Here is a 14,306-nt window from a genome sequence, read left to right as displayed (position 1 = left end):
TTTGGTAAGAGACTGAGTAAACACCGCACAGGTTTCCAGCCTATTACAGAGCCGACACATATGGGCAGACAATTCACACGCAAATTCATTCCAGTGGGCACCAAAGAGTCTTCGCTAAACCAAATGTGCATGTCTTTGGACTGTGGCAGGAAACCAGAAACCCAGGCAGCGACCGTGCAGAGAGTCCCAGCTGGTTCCTGCTTTGAAGCAACGTACAACTGGATCTGTTTATATTACACATGTAAATAAGACCAAATGGGGAAGCTGTGGCTCAGCAGGCACAACCAAAGGGTTGGTGGTTCAATCTCTGGCTTCTATAGTAAATCAATCAATCAATAATTTGTATGGCACCTGATAAGAAACCAGTACACATGTAAACAGTGAAACAACTATAATCACTAGAATACTTGGCTGGTCCTTACAACTGAAGGGAGCAGAGCTGGTCCCACACACAGGGAGGCCCGGCTCCTCTGTGGACACGTGCAAAAGGTAGATCCTATTCATAGTTAATGAGGAGCTGCCTGGAGGAGCCTCGCACAGCCAACATTTGTCGTCCTAAAAAAGCCTGGCACACAGTAAGACGCACTCATGCAGTCGCTGGGTATTAACAGTGACCAGAGATGACAGAGGCATGAGGCCAGAGTCACGTCTTTACAGATTCCACAAGGGTACGCACGCATACACATTTATCTGTACACAGAAGAGAAAAGCATGAGACGGTGGAGATTCCAGAGGAAGCACGAAGGCAGAGAAAATGCAGCAGAAGAAGAAGAGACAGAGAGCGGAGAGATAAAGCAGAGACAGCGATGAGGGGATGAGGTATGGAGGAAGAGAGTCCGGCACCTTTTGAAATATTCATCTGCTCCGGGTGAATAATTGATGGTGTACAGAAGACATGCATGACGGATAGACAGATAGATGGATGGAAAGAGACCAAGGGGGAGATCCAATCCAAGAAACAAGAGATAGAGCCCCAGCTCACCCAGAGCTGCTGTACGGTAGGTACTGTCTGCTCCTGCCAAACTCAACAATCATGGAACAACTTGTCTTAAAAACAAGCCTTTACGTTCTGCTGCAGTTTGCAATGAATGAAGAAGGATAAGGTAGATGAGGAGGACGAAGGAGGAAGAACAACACTGAGTTTACTAAGCTGCTGTGGTTTCACATCATGTCTCGTCATTCCCACACAAATGGGACGAAGGCCATTCCTTGACGGCTGAGGCCATTAGAGGAGCCCTATACCTCCCTAACCCCTCATTAAAAGAACTACAGCTCCCAGGAGAGTTGGCCAGAGGTTCCCAGAGAAACAGAGCTGAGCTTCTACTCTCCAGTGTCAGATTGAACAGCTCTGCCAAGGTTGAAGCAGCAGCAGATTTAAGATTTAATAGCAGCAGCAGCAAAATCTAATTGCACAGGCTTTAGCTTTTAAGGTGCAGCAGCAGTGTAACGTCCAGACGTGCGTAGCGGCACCCCGACTGTCTCCCATCCTAACTGAATTATACAACCGAAGTTAAGGAACCTCTCCACGTCTGTCAAGGTCGAGTAGAAAATGAAGTTAGGAGTTGAAGCGAGGGTCAGTGTGTCTTACAGGATGGATGCAAACAGCCTTGCATTGATTTTCTCTCCTCGCTACAACAAGACAGACATTCACCAACTGCTGGGCTGCACAAAGGCGCCACGACACATTCGTGCACAAGAGCAACACATAATCAAAAACAACCGCGGTCACACACACACTCCCACGCTCACAAAGCCTTTCAGTGACAGCCCGCAGTCAGCTGAGAGTGACATCACTGAGAGTAACAAAAAGACACACACATGTTTGTGTTTAACTTGGCGCTGAGGAACTTCCACTGACTGTTTTCATTCCCCAGCCCTCTAGTCGGGACCTTAACCCTTCACACTACACGCCTGCTCCTGAACTTGACACAAACTGACCCGTTAAAGTGGGAAGAGCCGTCCAGAAGTGACTTCACTCGACAAAAATCTCCTCCCTCATGAAAAACACATATCATATATAAACTCAGTGTTCAAAGTCCAACTCCAAGAATAACAGCACCCCGTGCCTATATAGGCTTAGATGACCATATTTAGAAAACACAGCTCGTGGCAGTGACTCATTTGAATGGACCATATAATTCACAGCGACGCACAACAAACTGGAATTCCCCGTCAGGCCACTTAAGACCGTCCCCGAGTTCAAATCTATGCACAAGACTCACTTCATGATGCTGCAGCACAGACTGTAAATACTTTTCCTTCTTAGTTTCCTTTAGCTTCTCATCTGAATCCGTCCTGAACTTTAATGCACCCAATAAAAGGTGTGATCACCATTAATCAAATCAGGAACAGGAGCAGCTCTGTTGACCAGCCTGGGCCTCCTGTTCTCTTTACTGTGAATGTCTTGAGTGAAGTCAGAAAGAAAAAGAGACTCATATTCATTCTGTGCATGTGTGAAGCTTGCTTAGGGAGCCGCATATATTGAAGTGGAAGAAAGTGAACACTGTGCAGCAGCGGGACCTGAACTAAAGTTGACTTTTCTGAGGTCACGTCACAATTAGCTGAGTGGAGAGTGGAGCAGCCCTACCAGTCCCAGACAAACCTGTCTGCGTCATGTGCCACAGATCTAATCTAAGGCAAAGTGTGAATGTAAACATACAAACATACATTCATCTCAAATGTAGGTCACCTGTTTTCTGTCCTGCACGTCAAACTGCACTGCAACATCACAAATCAAATTACAGACCACAACTTTACAAGATAATGGTCCATTTTGGGCTCAGAGAATAAAAGTGACTGATACTTTGTTGGATTCCTGTCAAGAAACAAATCAAAGAGTCTAAAAACCAGGCTGGCAGCTCTGTGATTTGAGATAAAGGCTAATAAATCTTATAATGTGTGTTATGATGCAGGAATTTGCTAATTGGCACAAAATATGGACTGAGGATGCTGGAAATGTCATTTGTGTCATGTATGTAGCCATAAAATAAATGAATGACCACTAGAGTGAAACATTTAAATTAGCTACATATTATTGTTGGTCATTGCTGGTTCTCCTTCATCTGAAGCTCATCTGACAGCAGTTTACTGGGTTTCACCACCAAGTATTTTCTATTTTAATTTACAGAAGATTTAATTTGATATGCAGAGTTTGTTTGATCACAGCCATATTGTCATCCACTCATGCTTTTGTCTAATGTTGTCTCTTGCATTATTATCATCTGTGTGACTACACGAGAGTTTTTAAATTATAGAATATGCAAATTCCTGCTTCCTAATGTCTGTTACTTTGCCAAAGAAAAGGGGGGAATAGATTAAATGCAGTGATCTTAGATTGCAACACAAAGACAGATGAAATCTCAGCATATTTTAATACTCTGCAGTCGTCACAAATCTCACGCTCACAATCCCAGAGGAAACAGATTAACGGTGTTTTCCACAATAACCTCAGAGCTTTATATACTGACTCTACCCTGCAGCAGCTTCCTTTTACGAGCAGCCATTCATTATTTCACATGTGCACTCAGTGTATTATCTCGCCACCGGCAGCACATCCACTTTCCCGTTTTTCACACCGTTTACGTTTGTGTGAAGTTCAAAGAGTCTTCTGATAAAACAAAAGTCATATTATCTGTGACACCTCGTGAACGCCGTGCAAAACACTCAGCGCGGAGAAAACACACAGAAGATAGCGGCACAACCGCATGAGGCCAGTGATGTATGACCAGACAGCGCAGAGATGACGGCTGCACTCTATACACTCACACGCACAAACACAAACACCAGGTAAAGGGCCCCGAGCTGGCGCCACTAGTGAAGATTGAGAGATTTGTGGGGCTTTGAGTGTGTATAAGTGTTCATTTGTGTGTGTGTGTGTGTGTGTGTGAAGCGAGAAGGAAAAAAAGGAGACGAATGACCAGCAATTGAATAACCTTGACCTTCTCTGCAGATATCCGTTATTAAAAATCGAGAAATGCTCTTCTACTGGGAATAACGAGGGCAGCGACTGGGAGCTGGTGTCAGTGTGTCAGTGTATTTGTGTGTGTGTGTGTGTGTGTGTGAGTGTGTATGATTGATGCTACTGGGTCTCTATCACCTGCAGCGTCGTCATGGTCCAGTGGCTTTCACAGAGCGCATCTTTCATCGCCTGCACCCCAATATCTCTCTCTCCCCCTCTTTCTCACACAGACACACCTCACGTGGATCCTGTAGCTCCAATAAGGTCAAAGCAAAACCAACAGGAACACAGCAGGTTTAAATAGAACAGGGCCAAGAGAGAGAGGAGAGAACAAGGAAGGGGAACGGGGAACTGAAAATAAAAACTGGAAAGAAAAGAAAAGAAAAGAAGAGACACACAAAGAAGATGATCTAAAGGAAACAGACAAGAAGCTACGTGAGGGGAAACAAAGCAAATGAGAAAAAGGAAAAATTAATGGAGGAAGCAAAGGAAGACAGAAGAGAAGGATGGAACAAAATGAGATGAAAGTATGGAAAATGAAGAAAAAAAAGAGAGGACCAATGAGGATCATAGAAAAGATGGAGGAGGAGGAAAATGAGGAGAGAGAGGAGAAAAGACATTCGGGCGAGTGAAAAGGAACGAGGAGCAAAAACAATAAGTAACAGGAGAGAACAAAATGACAGAAAGGGACAGGAGGAAAAATATAGAAGACAATAAATAAGAAAAGTGGAAAGAAAAGCGGAAAGACGAACGAAGCAAGTGGAAGAAAAGGCTGCAAAAAGTGAAAATAGGACATAAAAATGTAGGAAACACCAAACTGGATAAGACAGGAAAAGAGAAAATGGAAAGAAGGGAGGACAAAATACACACACATCCTAACACAACGCCCACACAAACACACAGCAGGCCGCATATCGATGCAGACATACATACACATGAGGTGACTTTGCTTCATCCACCTGCCTCTGGGATGTGAAAGTCATATTGAAATATTCGTCCTCGTGTTTGAGCAAACAGGAGCAGGAGCTCATCAGTCCTCAGGCTTCAACCTGAAAACAGACGTCCTCCTCCCTAATCACTCAAAAGGTCAACGTGCTTTATAAGTCGGTCTATTACCCACTGCCCCGGGTCGGCTGCCCCAGGAAAACTGAAGATGTGCTGTAATACATAAGCTGCAGATAATATTAAACACTTTAGGTAACGCAGCTTTGATTAGCAGGGTGAAGTATCAGCTACTAAGACCATTACATCATAGATACTTTCATTCCTCAGCGCTGGTACCAGTGTCCCTGAGCTGCGTTTACCCCAGAGACAGTGGAGCACGGTCGTTCCCCCGAAGAGAAACTGGGTAACGGGGTACGGTCAGGGGGCGCCGGGGCGACGCAGCACCTCACTAATTCGCCTTATGTAAGTTTTTCATGTTTCCACCCATGTGCATGTGGTGAAACATCTCATCCCACCGCTAAAACATTTCATAAAGGCTTACGTCAGCAGCTGATTAGTGAAGTCGGCCGGTGGACTCGGTGATGGCAGCGACTCTCTGTCCTGACACAGTTTGTGTTTGTCTACAGAAATAGAGCCTTTGTTACAGTCTGACATGAGGCCACTGTTATTATCTCCAGTTTACACCCAGCCCAACCAAGCCACACACTGATTATACACTCTGTCCTGCAGCCAACAAAGGTGCATATGTGTGTGTGTGTGTGTGTGTGTGTGTGTGTGCCTGCCCCTATAGTGAGCCCCATCCCATGTGGTGTGCATTAGAACATTATTGTGTTTTACAGGACTGCAGAGCATTGCCATGCAGACTCAAATCCCTATCCCATGTTGTCAGTCGTATTATGGGATTGTTTCCTGTACTCTGCACTCACTCACACACACACACACACACACACACACACAAAATCCCTACACCACACCCAAGCTCGCTAAGCTTCGAATACACTCGGCCTCAGAGATCAAACCTCTCACACTAACACGAGGAACAGAACAACAGAAAGTTTCGGTTAAAGTGATTAGTAATAGGAGATGGTTTATTGATAGATGAACTGATGGGAAATGGTGTTTATCATGCTGAGAATTCAATCTCTGTGTCATCAAGTCAACAGAGACGGTGACGGTTCAGCTTCACCAAAAAAATCTAAACTGACCCGTCTCAAATGCGAGAACGCAAGAGGAGCATATGATGAAACATTACTCCTCATTTAATCAGCTTTGTCTGCAGCAGACTGTCAGTATGTTCACAGACTGTCAGTAATATTCATTTCCATCCTTTTGTTTCAGCGGGTCAGTGACGTTAAACCTTCATTTCTCCATAAATGGCTTCTGTCAACACTGAAATGCTGCTGGATGTGGACGGTTTGTGTGTTTGATGTAAAGAAGCAAGAAGAAACTTTCCTAATTGATTTGTAGTGTTTTTCTTTCCAGTACATATCTACACTGAGAGTCAAACAACAGGAAAGAATATGTTTGTTCGTTCAGTTGTTTCTGTTTTGAAGCACTGAAGACAGATGTTTGCTGTTTGTTTGGGAGAAGCTTTTGATTTTTCAGTTTTTTCATAATGAGCTTTCTTTGGAGTTACTGTAAAAACATCTGCCACGTACTGTAATGTTCATGAACGTCTGAATGTAGAGGCTGCTCACCAGCACATGAATAACTGGTAGGTGATCGTGAACGTCAGGAGCTTTGCTTCATGACTAACGAGGACCAGGGCACCTGGTATCTCATGTTTTCTTTTTTTTTGGTGGTGACATAAAATGATAAAACCAAAAAGCTGTGAAGCCTCAGCGTGACACAGCTTTACCTCACATGAGGCTTTGACCACAAAACGCCACAGGTACGTGTCCGTGTGTCGATGACAAAGGAAAACACAACGTAAAAGGACTGAAAGTTCCAAGAGAACATGAGCAAACAACCAGACAGAAACACAAAAAAATGCAGGCCCTGCACTTGCTGTAAACAAATCCGCCCACAACGTGCAGACACACATAAAAACACAGGCAGACACGGGGAAGCAGAGCTAGCACATGCTTTGGTGATGAAATCATTTGTGTGAAAACATCTTTTTCTGGGTGGATGGAAGGAAATGAACGTGTCCGTGCACCTACGGGGACAGACAGAGAGACATGAAGTGAAGACAGAGAGGAAGAGCTGAACCCAAACTGATGCTTCCTGCCAGGAAAATGACTCCAGACCTAGAGGATCATCTCCACACAGCCAGCAATCACAACCTGACCACCTGCTTTACAGTGAACTGGCTTCCCAACCTCTCCCTCTTTTTATAAACCCAAGCTGGTGACGGTCTTCATGTTCCTCTGATTGTGCTGACTAGCTGACTTTTCCTCACCACCCTAGTTTTTCCCATTTTCACATGAAAACTGACAAGTTGCTCTTGTACAGTGTGACCAGGCAGTTTGAACGAAGGGGGCCGACCTCTCATCTAAAGCCATGTTTACAGCTCTACCTACTCTATTTCCTGATTTTAGTCATTGCACTGCAGTAAATTATACACGGAAAATCTTAGTCTGTCTGCTTCCTCACTATCCCATGTGATCTGGTCTAAACACTCACAGTCCCCAGAGGACTGATCTCATTTATTGTTTTGATCAAATGCCTCCTCAGTCAACACACTGTAAAGTCTGACGAACACAGGAAATACTGGAGTTTTACTACAGAAAGCACGACTGATGAATTATTGATGAATTATTATTACTGATGACATTTAAGCTGCTGTTGTGATTGAGACTCTACTGATGAGGATCTTTGCATCTCAAGCTAAAATATAATCTAAGAGGAAATCATCCTAGAAGGAGCATTTCAGAGAAAACGTGTGTGTGCAGGTGAGACAAACTGTACTAGTGTCAACTAATAATCATCTAGTCTAGAAATCAGCTTTTGTCTATAAAGTGTAAGATTCTGATCACTTGTTATTTCCGAGCCACGTCGACAGTGACTTAAACAGTAAATCGTCATATTTGTACCTGTGACCTGACATGACAGATCCTTCCCATCTCCCTGAAACCGCTGCAGCCTCAGGGAGGAACACAGGGGTTATGATTCATGTGATCCACCCACAATCCAACTGTGCGTGTGTGTGTGTGTGTGTGTGTGTGTGTGTTGCCCTTGCTTTCACTCTCATCACAGCAGGATTAACTCACACTGGACAGATGGCCGCTCGATGCTCCTCCCTCCAAAAACCCACGCACAAGAAACACACAACACACTCAGCAAGTCCGCACAGCACGGTGGCAACTTCGCTTCACGAGCTGTGTCATAATCACTGCCTGAGGCTCGAACACACATAATCACACGTGTCAGCAGACGATGATGTTAAAAAAAAAAAACACACAAGCTGTGTCTCACTGAAACGCTCGTGGTCGTTTTGTCCTCGGACGGCTTCGATCTCGTTATCGTCAGGTATCACAGACCCAGCAGGTCTTATATTTAAACCTGCCTGTGTCCGTCCTGACACACGTGGACACGCTGTCTCCAAACAGTGTACACAACCAACCGATACACACAAAAAACAGTAATAAATAAACAATAAAAAAGTCCCAAGATGGACGACATTTTGATATTACATCTCCATGAGTGTCTCAGGGCGAGTACATTTATCTACATTTATCCACATCGTCATTCACAATCACTTTTATCAAGAGAAACTGCAGATAAAACGGAGTAAAAAGCTTTTGTTGCATTGAAATTCTTCTAAATGTACATTAGAACCACCACATTGGGACAAGCAGCAGAAATATGACAGTAGAGGAGCTAGAAGTAAAGTGGCGTCACAGACGGTCCATACAGCCCCTGTTTGTCGTTACGTCCAAACTGAATGATTCACTGCTTTAAAAACCAGTGTTGAGTTCAGGAAATAGTGTCACAGCGTGTGTGTGTGTGTGTGTGTGTGTGTGTGTGTGTGTGTGTGTGTGTAGTGAGGAGGGTGGTAACGGTCTGGACGATGGACCAGAGTTCATTCTCATAACACACCAACAACACACACGCTGCCCTATGCAAAGCAGCAGAAATGATCTTGGGGTTTTACAGAGCAGCCCAATACGAAGGTCCTGTGTGGTGATGGAGCTGCTTCATTTCCCAACACTGACACTTCCTGTCCTTCATCCCTCTGCCACAAAAACGCCATGACGTGTAACGCTGAGGGGACAATAATGGACCCCAGTGTCACGTAATAGGATTGTACTGGCGTATCATCTAAACTGCACAACATTAGTACACAGATTAAATCAGACATAAGTGCAGGGATTTAATCCACAGCTATAATCCCATTTTGGAAATATAAAAATCTAAACTATGTGTGTTTATACGTTTCTTTTTGATGGCCAGACTGGTGGATACTCTGATGACTCCAACTCTTCTGATCACACTGAAGAGGAGGCCAACGGTTCATTCCCATCTCACAGGGTGTCAAGTCCGTTTAACAGGCTCCTGTGAAACAAAGTCTGAGAGGCAAAAAGTTGAACGATGGCTTTACAGCAGCAGGTCAACACCAAGCAAGGTCAGGTTTTTATATTGGTTTTACTCTCCTCTGTGAGTCAGCAGCATCCAAACGAGCCTTTTCTGCTGCATCTCTGTTAAGAGATAATGACTCAGAATGTTTGATCAGTGTGAATTCATCTCACTGTGGCCTTCGGTGTTTTTGGTTGCCTGCACTTAGCATGCAGGAGGCAAAGTGAGACTAATGCAGGGCTTTATTCTAGCAAAACTAGATTCACTGTGATGTGCCGCGTCGGACGGTTTGCCGCTGAAGCTGTGAGACGCTGCCTTCACACAGGACAGACAGGAAACATGTTAGGTCTGATGAGAAGCTACTTCCTGTGCACACTGTTCCTGCTGATTGGCCCTAAAAGATTCATGAATCTGCGTAGAGCCGTGAAACGAACTGCCTCAAATTCCTGAGTTAATATTTGACAAATGGAGGAACAAATTACACAGTCCAGATAAATCAACAACAAAAAAAAATCCTCAGTGCCTTGGACACAACTTTGGACGGTGTACTTTCCAAAAAAACAGCAGGTTTTCTCTTTCAAACAGCTGAAAATGACAGACTTTTAGATTTAGAGTCAAAGGAGACGCTGTTACTAAAAGAAAGTCCAGAGGATGGTTGGATGCGTTAGGCGTTTGATTTCAACACCATAAACTGCAGGTTTCATCACATCAACCATGAGTCAAAGCCGGTCAGTCATTATCTAGTCCAGAAACAACAAAGAGCAGGAACAGCAGATCCAGAGGGAGAACACACTGGGAAACAAAGACTAATAAAACTACACAGAGCACCAATGCCTTAAATCAATAGACTCACAGAATCCCCTCCCTCTTTCTCCTTTATTGGATCTATCTCTGTGGATACGAGACACAAGTGTGTTTGTGTGTGTTGTGTGTCCTGGCCATCCCGAAGGTAGTCCAGGGACCACAGAGGCTGCAGTATTGAGTTTTTCCAGGTACAGCAGTGATACTGAAGCACAGGTCATTTTTCTGTCCCAGCTCCTCATCCAGCCAACTCGTGTCCCCTTCACGATCCCAATAACAGCTGCAACATGTGAACCAACGTGAAATCAGACCAGGACATTTTTGTGTTTGATTGAATTATATTGCAGATCATATGATCAGTCACACGTTTCACTCCACACACCAGAAAACAGCCCAGTGATCTGATCCAGCCTCAACCAAAACACAGTAAGAACTTGTGACTTGCAGATCCTGCAAGATGTTTAAAAATCAATGGTATCATGTAACAATGACTTGGCATGGAGGCTAAGGTCCGTGACCTATGTTGTCCAACGACTACCTGCTTCACTATAAAAGCCTCTGAGTGCTCTGCTGGTGTTGTACCGACTCGTGCTTCTCCTGAACCACAGCTGTTTCTCATTTAGGTTAGGCTCAGGGTCAGGGTGCACGTCAGCCTGATGAGGCAAATGAAAACAGATCAGAGACAAATCAAGACTGGACAGAGAAGTGATGATGCTACAGGTCGAGGTCTCGTTGCAGCTGGCTGTGCTGACGGGTGCGCCGGGCATTTCTTTATTTACAGCCACCAAAGTCTAAAAGCATTTTTCATTTTCTAACAGAGGAAAATGTGAAACGTTGTGTTGAGTAAAATCAATCTCTGTACACGGCATTTACATAAACATCGATGTCTGAATTTCCCTCTGGGGGATAACAGAGTGTATCTTATCTTAGCTCTAACACCGAGGAATTAGTGTGATCATTGACGTTAGTTCAGATTTTTCTCTCTGCGTTTTGTGTTTCGCTTCCTGTCGACTCTGTAGAGCAGGTGGTGAGTCGTAATGTTTTGTCTTAGAAAATCAACTGAAGCTTCTCCTGCAGACAACAACACTTTGTTCACATATAGATTCCAGGCTTACTCCACGTCAGTGGGTCTATTGAACTCATCATTTCACCGACCCGCTCAGTATTAATGGACACTAACTTGCCAATAAGCAGCAACGAGAAGAAAAGCTCATCCCTGTGGTGTTGTTTGTCTGTTGTGCGGCCGGCAGCCTGTTCTGTTCACAACAATCGCATCGACTGAGAAATCAATACAATGCTCCAGGGAGGAAAGACCAGACTGAAGTCCTGCCATGTCTCCGTCCAGACCAGGTGCCAGTGATTGTGACAAGGAAACGTCAGCCCCTGTGGAGGCTGCGAGGGGCGAGCGAAGCCACAGAAGAAGAACAAAGGAGGAAGGTCTGACTATTTGAGCTGCTCTCTCAGGATGACAGCGGGAAATAGCAATCAAAAGTATAAATGCACAACATGCCTGGCATTAAAACACCCCTGATTATCAGACGCCCAAGCCTCCACCCCCCCACACCACAATCAGCTACCCCTGGTGTTTACCAGCTGTCTTTAGAATTGCATACTCACATACTCACACTGACTTTTAACATTTCTCAGACTGGCTGTTTTTGAGTTCTTCAGCATGTCGCTGCTAATTTCTGCTTTTCTGTCGTCACATGAGACTTTTTCATCAGAAAATTATTTCCTCCATGGCAGCGAAACCCACCAGACACTCCTGCAGGTTAAACTTGGCACATTAAACATTGTGATTAAGTTGAAAACATATTAAAAACACTTACCAGGCTAGTAACAGCCCAGTTACACTGCTACTTTCTCCTCTTTGTAAAAGAATATTCTCATATTCAAGCAGTGTGATACCTCAGGGTGAAGCTGCTGCTCTTTCTGCCAGGTCGGATAAAAAATCTGAAGAATCTGATCAGAGCAGTCGTCTTATTTTCAAGCATATGGATGTCGATAGTCCATCATGAAGCTGCTCACAGCTTGGAAATGAAGCGTAATGTCACTATGTGAGTTGCACTTTCCAGCCCAAACGCAATAAAAAGTCATATAACTTCTTTTCTGAAACTCAACTCTACATTAATGATGATGGTTGTTGCCTTTACTGGCCAAATGTTTTAGCAGAGCTTGTGTGAAGACCTGCCAGATGGACAGAAATGCCACAGTCCTCGGATGCAAATGTTTGTGAAACTGAGCCAGAATCAGCCCATACCTGCTTTTCAAACGAGTAAAACATGGCAGCCTGATCAAAACCTTCCTCCTATTTCAGCTTTGACGCCAAATAAAGTCTGACTGAGGTAAGATGTTGGCAGTGCCTTTTCCAAATTCAGATCTGCACAGGCAGTGACCAATCTGCTGCCTGGGCTTTAAAACTACATCTTGTCATATTAATATTTGAAATCATGCACCTAAAATGTAGAAATCCTCCTCTGCAGACGTGGCTTGTGTCAGCACCAGAGTCATTTTTACTATTTTAGAAACAAGAAATCAGCCAACAAACTACAGAATAAGGCTCAATAAGGTTGTTGTTTTGCTGTGGCATTAATCGTCCCTCATACAGAGCCAGCCAACATCCTATGGCTTTAACCACAATAAGACATGTGGATAGAGGTTTTCTTAAACTCAGTATAACTGGGATCTAATAATGAAACTATACCCAAACCGGCAGTGAGATGAAGACCCTGGACCCGATACCTGACCTGTGACCTCCTGATGGCCCCTGGCAGATGTCACATCAGTTACCAACTTACTTGAACCTTCCCTGACAGTGCTGGCACTGGTCCCCGACCCATCCGTGGTCACACACGCACGTTCCGTTGATGCACTTCCCCGAAAAACAGTTTTTGTCGCAGGACTTAGACACCGACGATGCGTCCGAGTGCAGCACGAGATGAAGCGTCACAAATATTCCCAGGTAGGTTTTCAGCACGTGCCGGGCGCTCCCTTTGGATGACCTGGTCCAGGTGCACAAATGTCTCCCCCCATCCATGATGGACGTACAGTGCGTGTTTCAGAGGCCGCAGCCACGAATGACAAGAGGAAACTGTGAGCTGCGCGGAGAGGTGACCCGCTGTGCGTGCCAGGAGCCAACCTGCGACGCCTGCGGGAAAGGCGCAGGACAACAGTTACGCACCGTCACAGCATGCTCCGGGGCAGGATGAAGAGCTTAAGTTGGATGGAAACAGTTCACACCTTAAAAACACTGTAAACGCGAATCCACCACATCCGTTCCGCGCATCGGTAACGCATAAGACGCCGTTCCGCGCTCTACGGCGCGTCCGCTCAAGTCTTCCAGATAACTTGCACCGTGGCCGAGGTTCCGATGTAAACACACGACCGTGACCGAGTGGTGCTCCCTCCTGATCCCGGAGACAACATAAAGCCACGCAGCCCCGGTGGTCGCTGCTCCGCTGCTGAACGCGGTGCCAGACAAAGACGAGCACAACGTCCCGGTTTGTTATCGCAGGATGCGACACCCGCAGCTCCCCCGGAGCGGCGCTTCTCTGCTTTCACTCTCCGGTCCACAGCTGGTTCCTGTCAGGGAAACTCCTCCACCAAGCCCGAGCATGAGCAGTACGGCCACGCGGTTAAAGGGGCAGTTCCCTTTAAATGTCAAAGGCTGTGATCAGAGCGTGACATTGATCTGCAGTGCTGCCACTGTGTTTTCATAGGAGCTGCCTCACAATAGAAGAACAGACCAGATACTTGTCTGGTTTATTACCAAACGGACTGCAGATGGGGGTCAGAAATGGATCCATAGAAACCACAAACCAAAACCTTTTGACGTTATTCAAGAAATCTCAAATGTTCTTTAATTTTCCTCAGTCAACAGAAATGTTGCACATTTGCATAAACCATCTCTCCTGCATACACACACACTGAGAACCTTATGAGAAAGACCAACCACTGGGGATGATAGCTAATAAAACTGCAGCTAAATATCTGCTGGAATCATTACTCTGAGACAATCCAGAGACAGAACAACATCCCACTGCTCCCAGTGACTTCATTACAGCGAGATCTGCCCCAATATGCT

The 14,306-nt window shown here is 45.1% G+C and overlaps 1 protein-coding gene across 2 annotated transcripts in view; it reads right to left on the bottom strand.

Annotated features, from left to right (window-relative positions):
* atrnl1a (attractin-like 1a) overlaps window positions 1-13,762 on the bottom strand; it is a 167,267-nt gene extending 153,505 nt beyond the window's left edge. For both annotated transcript variants that reach the window (XM_026309865.2, XM_026309866.2), the window contains exon 1: window positions 13,021-13,762. In XM_026309865.2, the coding sequence (XP_026165650.1) occupies window positions 13,021-13,259 (239 nt within the window). In that variant the 5' untranslated portion in view covers window positions 13,260-13,762. The remainder of the gene's footprint in view (window positions 1-13,020) is intronic.
* Window positions 13,763-14,306: the final 544 nt, after the last annotated feature.

Source organism: Mastacembelus armatus, chromosome 15 (assembly GCF_900324485.2).
Source record: "Mastacembelus armatus chromosome 15, fMasArm1.2, whole genome shotgun sequence".
NCBI classification, from domain to species: Eukaryota; Metazoa; Chordata; class Actinopteri; order Synbranchiformes; family Mastacembelidae; genus Mastacembelus; species Mastacembelus armatus.
Note: the sequence above shows the minus strand (reverse complement) of the source record. Positions and strands in the feature narration are given on the sequence as shown.